The following is a 9,405-nucleotide window of genomic DNA, read 5'->3' on the forward strand; positions in this document are numbered from 1 at the left end:
TCTTAGCCCGGTGTATTTTTCTGGGATAAAAGTAGGCAGACTTTCGAACTTTTAAAATGTTTTTATATCCTTTGATGTGTCTGTGAAATTTCAGATCTATTTTTTGAAATTGCCAACAAACTTTTAGCAAATACTCGGTGAACTAACTCAATTCTAATCTGTTAATTTCATATCGTAATGGTTATATGAAAAACAATGACAATATCGAATGTACATACATACATGCATACATTCATACACTCATACATTAATTTGGTAGCTGTCAAGAAAATACATAATAAAATATGAAAATGTATAAATTAGAGAAATTAATTGAATTCAGAAAATTTAAGCTTGATTCAAGCATTTGATAAAATGATGTGACTAAAGTGCTTATCATTTAGAGTACATTTATATGTTTGATGAAGTATTAGATATTAGAAATGTCCAGACCAAGGGAACGGGATGAACAGGAGGCGCTCAAGCTAGATGAGCAGTTCAAGGATACTTTGGCTCGAGTTAGACCTTACATTCTAGCCCTCACAGCGCCTGAAGATGTGCAGCTCTGCCGGCTTTGGTTGGATAAACTGAGTTATGCCTCCACGCAACGAGCACTCAGGAATGATTATTTGATGGAACTATGCTGTCAAGTGGAATCTGGACATGTAGGTGGGATGTTTAGCCAACCGCCGCCAAATGGACCTCTGCCAGTGTTAAGGAGATCGTATACTCCAATGGTATGATATCTAAAGTGAAATAGCTCACAACAGGGTGTGACAAAGAATATTTGAATAAAATTCAGGTACACGCAAGTTCCTCGTGGAGTGAATTATCAGATGCGAGCACAATCCCATACTGCGAATGGCCAAAGAATTATACAAAGAGCATTCAATGTCAGTTCATAAGAAATAAAACACCAAATCAAAAACGTGACACTGATTCGACTAGTACTGGTCGCTGCGGTCACGTCACAAAGAATATGGCTGCGTCTCGATTTTACGAGGGAAGCAAAGCGGATAAAAATCAAATCGCAATTTATGAACAAAGGATAGAGACCTTGACGACTATTGTAAAAGAATTGCAGATACAAAATGAACGATTAAATCAAGAACTGAATCGTTTGCAACAAAATTCTACTGCAAAGGAAGTGCCTCATCTTCACGCTACTATCAAGCAGCTATCGGCAGAAATTGCAACGTTGAAAGCTAAGTGGGTAACGAAAATCAGTAACAAGCAGTCTAATATGAACCATCAATTTTCTCATCTTTAGCCTAATGGAAGTACAAAAAATGAAGGATTCTCTTGAGGCAAGCAATGAGGAAGCACTCATGCAATATAAGCAAAGTATGGACGAAAAAATTACAGATTTGAATATGCAACTACAAGAATCCCAACGTAAGAATAGCACCTTGGAAAATAATGTTGCTGAGCTGACCGCGAATTTGGAAGAAATTACCAGGACAAAGGTACAACTGCGTATTGTTCATTGTTGCCAAGCAATGACAAACTGACGGAGTTTCTAGTTCCAATGCAAAATCTATAATGTATAAACGGTGTTTGAATCAAAGGATGAAGAACTGTGTGCAGTAGAAAGTAATTGCTCTGAAAAACTGGAAGCTGCACAACAGCAGCACGAAAACTTGATTAAACAGAAGGATGAGGAACTGCAAAAGAAAGATGCAGTGATCAATCAGAAAGATGCAGTGATCAATCAGAAAGAGGAAGAATTGACATTGATTGAGTCAACTAAAAATGCTGAAATTGAAAAACTACAAACGGAGATTGCTGGGCTACAGAAAAATTTAGAGGCAAAAAAAGATGAAGTATGTTTCCAGTTTATGACTTTTTATCTGAATCGTACTTTTCTTATGTTTCAATAATGCTGCATAATGAACGTATGTTTTCATAGGAAGCTAAATTGAAAGCTATCGTTACTGAGCAGTGCTCAACAATCCAGCGAGAATTTAATAAAATGAGGGCAAACATGGAAGCGGCGAATCAAAAGCAGAATCAAAACCTTATCAATAAAGTGGCTAGTTTAAAAAAGGGCATTTTAAAACTGGAAAAATCTAAAGAACGAATGAGCCATGAATATGAGAAGCGCATTTATCATATTTTAAAGGTACATGTTATTTTTCAAATACACTTGGCACCCTATTTTGAGATGTCTTTTACGAATAGCTTACAAAATTATTTGATTCTTTATTAGGATAAAGAGAATGAAGTTAAAGCCTTGCAGCTGCAACTCCAGGGTCAGCGTAGTGAATTATCAATGTCACTGAGTTCGGAGAAACAGTGCGAGCTAGATAGTCTAGTTGAAAGCTTGGAAGAACGTTACAGATCACTGTTGGCTGCTGCAGATGCGAGTGCCGGTAGCCAAAGGCAAAGTTATCTCAAGGTGCAAACGTAATCGTAATTTTCACGCTTATATAAAATAACATATTCGCCTGTTTGCTCACGAAAATTAATGATTCTTTTCAGAAAATGAGGGTGTTAGAATCAGAGCCCGCGTCTTTTACCCAAGTACTTTAATTGTCGTCGGTTAATATTGTTATTCATTTTTGAAGGTAAATTGTTTGTATTGTGAAATTCTTATCAACATTTTGTATTAAATGAAATATTACATTTTAAATGAAATCAAAATTCGAAACCGAGTAAGTGAATATAAAGATATTTCAAAAGGTTGGAAAGAATGAAACTTCACTATACATAAATGAGAATTTACTATTTGCAATTTTTGTTAAAATACCTATAATTAAATGCATAAATGTTTTTTATTTTGGGAAATGGATGATGCATTCTTAAACGAATCGCTGGTTGATAGCTGGGTGGCCCAAATTTGCTTCTTTGCAGTGAAAACCCGCCATGCGCGTTTTCGATCAAATAAGAAACTAGTAGAATCTGCAAAATCAAGTAAAAGAGAAGCGAGTGATTCCTCGATTTAAGAAAAAAAAAACTAAAACAAACCTGTCAATCTGTTGAATGGTTAACGAATTTTAATACAGTCTACGTGCTCAATTCAATCAAAACTTGACTAAGTATGTCGGCGTCAAGTGTTTGTTTACACGAAATGTCAAACGATCGATACACAATTGATTTTGCCATGAATTCGCTATCGAGAAAGAACCAGAGCGACCTCGGAAGATTCGAAAAACCGTAAATTTCACTTTTATCCTTGACATCAGAGGTTCTAGACTAAATCAGTCGATATTTACGCACCGGTCGTGATTCTAACCTATCGTAGTTTTACGAAAATGCTTACATTCAGTGTTACACCTGACACCGAAATAATTTCAGGCACTTGTTCGCCTTAAGCTGAATTGCGTAATTCAACGCCGCGAATAAATTTGAGAACATTTTATAATGTCGCTGTATTTTGATACTCGGGTACAAAATCCTGAGACTGCATCTATTAGCACATACGCTGCGTGGCATCCGAACTATCCGCTCTTAGCCGTTGCTGCTTATTCCCAAGACAAAGGAGGGTTCGTTACAATTTATGACGACTTGGGCGAGCCTCTGCAAGATGTAGAATCACCCGCGCACTCTGTCGCCCAAGTCACCGCTATTGGGTGGCATCATGATAGACGTTGGCTAGCTGCTGGATGGGAAAGCGGAGAACTTCGGGTTGGTATAATGCAGCCAATATTATTATTACTATCCGTGGTACAATATGTTTTGAATAATTATAAACCTTCATATCGTTACTCAGGTTTGGCCAGGTGATTCCGGGGCAAATGAATTTAACGTTATCGTCACGCCACATCGAGATCCTATTACAATATTGGAGTGGAGCCAGCACGGTGGAAGACTTGTGTCCGCTGATACAGCAGGCTCTTTGATTGGATGGAAAATAGACCCAAGAGGACAGCTTCTAATGGTGTTTCACCATGAATTAAAAGATTCTTTCACCCACATAGCATTTAAAGTTGTTCCATCGAAGCCAGTTATTGATATTAAGTATGTAAATGAATTATTTCTCGTAAGGTTGAAGATATTTACTTTGTTTTCTAGTGTTTCCTGTAATCGAAAATTTGAGAAAGCAGTGAATATGCTCTTTACCTCGAGTATAACTGTGGTTTAACAATATTACAGTGGCTTGGCGAAGGCAGCAGTAGCTGGTGACGAAAGGGCACTTGATCTCTTCAGTTCTTGGCGACCAAGAACAGCAGCTCCCGTTGCAGTTACGATGCAACGAGATAATCACGCTTTTTACATTGGAACTACGAATGGCGTAGTATATTTTGTCGATAGTCAAGGGCAATGTATTGAAGTACTGAATACAGATGGTGCTACTTTGCATTGTTTGCTACACCATCAATCGCGAGACTCTGTAGTCATGATGACGGAGGGGCTGAATATTGGGCATTTTCAAGCAGATCCTATCACTGGTCGCCTTACTGAGCTCACCAAAGTGAGGAATCATTCTCCACTTTGTAACAAAATTTATTCGCTATCAAATAATAGAAAATTCTTCAAAAATTGATATCTTTCAGGTGAAACTAAGTGGCAGGACCGATATGTCTCGATCCGGACCAGCTCTTTGTTGGGCAGGTACAAATACTCTAGCTGTCTTAACAGGAGAACTGGCTATCAGATGCTGGGATCTCCATACAGGAGACACTTACGTGTTATCACCACCAGACAACAGTAATGGAAATATTGCAACACCTCAAGAAATCTGCACGAGTCTATCTTACTGCAAAAATAACGGTATTGAACTCGATGAACTAATACATACAACAAAGCTTTTACGTCGTTCTTTGTCTTCTTGGATCTGTACTCGTATTTTCAATTCTTGTTCCAGAAACCCTAGCAGCTGGTACAAATTTGGGAACAATTTATCTCTGGAAATATAAAAAAGCTTCGGATACAGAGGATAACGGCTGGCCAGCAATTCCGGAGTCCTGTACAATTCATGGCACTGTAAAACAACTGGCATGGGGTGCCACAATACTTCGAAATCCTCTTCTGGTTGTCAACTGCATAACGAATGTTTTTATTTTGCGACAGCAGCCAATGTGCGCTGCTTACAATGACAATATATGCGCCAGCCAGTTGGCACCGAAGCAAATACTGCTGGAAACGCATGGTCAAAATTATGTTCTGAAAACTGACCTGCAGGTCCAGGTTGTAGCAGTGAATAAAGATTATGTTGCCGTTTCTTCTGGGAGACAAGTTGCCGTTTATAAATTGAACAGGGAAAATTCCATTTCCACTACATTTGTCGGCTCCTTCAATTGCGATGCTGAGAAAATATTGATTTATGAAAGTACTCTAATTGTACTTACGCCGCTCGTCATTCAACTGAGATCTATAGAAGGCAGTCTAACTCAAACGCTACCTACATCTCCTGAAGAGGGCGAACCAATTACAATGGAGCTAACTAGCCGATATCTGACAGTTGCCTCCCTGAATGGAATTCTTAAAATTTGGGACGTGAGCAAGAGAGAAGCCAAATTGTACACAAGGGCTAAAGCTGTTTTTGAAGCGATTGATGATTTTGCCGAAATCATTGAAGCTAGGTGCAACTCTGACTGCAGATGCGTTTCAATTACTGTTGCAATGGCAAATTTAATGCCTAGTTCGATTTTTTATGTTTGGGATATTGAAAGTGATCAGATCTATGAATATAATTTTGCTGATCCTGAAGATGGCCATGAAGAATCTTCTACGTAAGTCACTGCACCTGACTAGCAAAAAAAGCTAATTCAATTTTTTTTCAAGCTTCTATCTAATTTTATTGTGATTATTGTTAGAGCAATCCAGTGCAAAGGTCGATTAGTGACTTCTCATTGTTGGGACGATGATGATTCAAGGCTTTTAGTTTGCCGTGCACAAAAGCTGGATTCTGTGCACTCGAGACCTCCATCACAAATAATACCCACTACTGCTCAGGTACGACTACTGTATCCAAGATTCGATAAAAATTTGTGTCATTTTAGAATTTTGTATTAACTACAATTACGAGTTTGCTAGTTGTATTTTACGTAAAGTTAACGCAATTTATATCTATTCTAGGAACCATTAACTAACGTTGTGTTGATAACAATGTTTGCAACGTCGGATCATGGGATTGTGGTACAAGATGTACGTTCTGTGAAAGATGAAAACTGCAGATTGTTGGGAGTTCGCACTCCGCATATAATGATTTTGAATTCGGAAGTAACATGTGATAATGACAGTAAAGTACGTCATATAGTAATGCGCGATTTTGAAGAACTTGGCTTATGTGATATGGCGACGAAAAAAGCAATCCTAGATTTCAGTTTTTATATAAGTATAGCAAACATGGACGAAGCCTTCAAAGCGATCAAAACAATTCAAAATGAAGCTATTTGGAAAAGTCTGGCAAGAATGTGTGTCAAAACCAAGCAGCTGAATATGGCTTCACTCTGCCTAGGCCACATGAAGCATGCCCGAGGAGCTAGAGCCTTGAGAGAAGCGATGCAAGACGACGATTTAAACTTGGATGCAAAATGTGGCATACTGGCCGTACAGCTTGGTTTATTTGTGAGAATGAACAATTTTCATGCATAATATTGGTCAGAAGAATTAAATCTACAAAACTGTATCGTTCCTAAGTTCAGAAAAATAAATACATATATTTTTCAGGAAGACGCAGAGCGCCTCTTTCGAGATGCGAATAGACTGGATCTTTTATGTTCTATGTTAGAAGCGCGTAACAAGTATCAGGACTCTATAGATCTGGCAATAAAGGAAAACAAAATTCGTGAGAAAACGAGCTATTATAATTACGCAAAGACTCTTGAACAGGAAGGCAAGATATCAGAGGCAATAGAGATGTACACGAAGGCAGATTGTCACAGATTTGAAGTACCGCGGATGCTTCTGTCTAGACCGAGAGAATTACAGGCATACTTGTCCAACTCAGACGATCAGTGAGTACTCGTCGAATTTGGAAATAACGACTGACACATTGTATTTACTGTTTTTACTGAGACTGGATAAACCTACTCTTACATATTTCAGGGAAATAAATATCTGGCATGCACAGTATATCGAATCAACTGGCGATATGGAAGCAGCATTGCGTCTTTACGAAAGTGCAAACGACACCTTAGCTATGACTCGTTTATTGTGTTATCTGGGGCGTGAGGAAGAAGTTTCCGAGCTTGTTACTAGGACTAATCATGCAGCTTCGGCTTACCATCTTGCTGCACATCACGAGTCCAGAAATAACATAGCACAAGCTGTACATTTTTATAGTGCAGCTAAGGCGTATACCAATGCAATTCGTATTTGCAAGGTGAGCCAGAATTTTGTGGATTAATCGAATTTTCTTGACCTCAACCCTAAACGATCTATTTGTCACAGGAAAACGACATGACTGAGGAGTTGTGGCCTTTAGGCATGCTGGCGCCGCGTCACGCGCAAATTGATGTAGCAAAATATTTCGAAGAAGCTGAGCAGCCCGATAAGGCTGTTCTGTTATATCATAAAGCTGGGATGCTTCACAAGGCCTTAGACCTGGCATTCAAAACGCAGCAGTATAATGCTTTACAGTTGATAACTATGGATATCAATGCAGATTCAGATCCGGCGTTGATTAGGAAATGTGCAGACTACTTTGTACAGAATGAACAGATAGACAAAGCTGTTGATTTACTTGCAACTGGTAAATATTACATGGAAGCATTAGAATTAATACAAGCTCACAATATTGTACTCACCGAGGATTTGGCAGAGAAATTGACTTTGGAGAAAACTGATAATAACATGGATAGAGAGCAGATCCGAACTTCGACGTTAGAGAAAATAGGAGAAATTGCATTCTCCCAAGGGAATTATCATCTGGCTACTAAAAAGTTCACTCAAGCTGGAAACAAACTCAGAGCTATGAAAGCTCTTCTGAAGTCGGGTGATACCGAGAAAATTTGCTTCTTCGCCCAAGTCTCGCGACAGCGAGAGATTTATATTATGGCTGGAAACTATCTTCAGTCATTAGATTGGCAAAATCAACCAGAAGTTTTAAAGAACATAATAAATTTCTACTCGAAAGGTAAAGCGATGGATTTACTGGCAAATTTTTATGTCGCATGTGCCCAGGTTGAGATAGATGAATTTCAAAATTACGAAAAAGCATTCGATGCTCTAAATCAGGCAAGCAGATGCTTATCAAAGGTCACTACGCCTCGTGATCGAAACTTACATAAAAGGGCCAACGATATGGTTAATAATAGAATGGCAACCATAAAACGATATTTGGACATCAAAAAGTAAGTATTTGCCTTGGCTTACAGATGTGTTTTTACTTGCAACTTTAATGACAATGAATATTGTCAACAGACTCTTCGAACACGGTGAGACTGAAGCAGCAGTGTCGCAAGCTCACCAACTGATCGAGTCGCAAGGAAGCGATTTAGAACAATCTGTACGACGTGGAGACTTATTTGCAACATTGACACAGCATTACGCGAACATAGGAGAGACTGAAAAAGCGCGTGGAACAATCGAAGAGTTAAAACGCCTCGTACCCGGAATCAATTTGAGTTACTATTACAACGTAAATTTATTGGAGGCCTTAGGATATAAGATTAACATTCAAAGACAGGACAGCTCTGACAAAGACGATGGTATAGAAGAATTACTAGGCGAATAATTTTTTCCATTCAATTATCGAGAGTTTCTTGAAAAGAAAGAAGTTACTGCTCGAACAAATATGTAAGTGAATTTTGTCAATTCGATTAAACTAATCCGTCCAATGAAAACCGCGTGAAAATATAAAGAGGGTAGTAATAGAAACATTAGTGAATTAGCTCTTATATTTATATTCCGTCTATGTATTCAATCCGTCCATTTGGTGTTTGTTTTCTCCCAGCATTCGGTGATAATATTTGGGTAGCAGGAAACAACAGACTTTAAACGCGATTCTAGAAAACCATTTAATTTTTATTTACCAAGACCTAACTTAATAATTACAGTCTTATTTATTTTCATTTTTTTTTCTCATATAATATACAAAGTCTTGATCAGCAGCCAGAATAAGCTTAAAATATAACGAGTTTCGGGTAATATTATACTTTAGGTGAATGAACAATAAATAGGGAAAATAAAACACATTGACTGATGAACAAGAATAAAAAATTAAATGAAAGAACGCAATCAACGTGTCTCGTTAAGTTATTAAAAATCGAACATTATAATTCAAAAAGAATGCAATGAAAAGAAAAACTGAAAAATCAACAGCATCCATTAAAATATAAACCATATATTGGAACTTTGCATATTTTGTTATGCTCTTAACAAGTGTTAAAAATGTGCAAAACCTAGTAGACTTATAAGTGAAGCTAGTGACTCAACATTTCATTACACCAAAGCCTAGAGTGCTTATACTTGTTCCATTTCAAGTGCACATAGTATAAACTTAATGCTTAAAAGATTTCAAGATTATCAAGATGATCC

General features: G+C 37.8%; 1 protein-coding gene across 1 annotated transcript; it reads left to right on the plus strand.

Annotated features, from left to right (window-relative positions):
• The first annotated feature begins 44 nt into the window (after positions 1–44).
• LOC124416790 (intraflagellar transport protein 140 homolog) lies at positions 45–9,122 on the plus strand. Its single transcript, XM_046898123.1, has 16 exons — positions 45–716; positions 782–1,188; positions 1,250–1,445; positions 1,548–1,802; positions 1,889–2,101; positions 2,189–2,377; positions 3,692–3,939; positions 4,075–4,393; positions 4,476–4,692; positions 4,787–5,654; positions 5,739–5,877; positions 6,001–6,492; positions 6,595–6,881; positions 6,973–7,249; positions 7,318–8,219; positions 8,290–9,122. The coding sequence occupies exons 1-16, from the start codon at positions 423–425 to the stop codon at positions 8,600–8,602; spliced, it is 5,616 nt and encodes a 1,871-aa protein (XP_046754079.1). The 5' UTR covers positions 45–422; the 3' UTR covers positions 8,603–9,122.
• The last annotated feature ends 283 nt before the right edge of the window (positions 9,123–9,405 follow it).

This window comes from Diprion similis, chromosome 3, assembly GCF_021155765.1.
Source record: "Diprion similis isolate iyDipSimi1 chromosome 3, iyDipSimi1.1, whole genome shotgun sequence".
Classification (NCBI taxonomy): Eukaryota; Metazoa; Arthropoda; class Insecta; order Hymenoptera; family Diprionidae; genus Diprion; species Diprion similis.

Coding starts and splice junctions, on each gene's coding strand:
- LOC124416790 (XM_046898123.1), top strand. CDS start 423: ATGTCCAGACCAAGGGAACGGGATGAACAGGAGGCGCTCAAGCTAGAT. Junction 6,493..6,594: donor CCGTACAGCTTGGTTTATTT/GTGAGAATGAAC, acceptor TATATTTTTCAG/GAAGACGCAGAGCGCCTCTT. Junction 6,882..6,972: donor TTGTCCAACTCAGACGATCA/GTGAGTACTCGT, acceptor TACATATTTCAG/GGAAATAAATATCTGGCATG.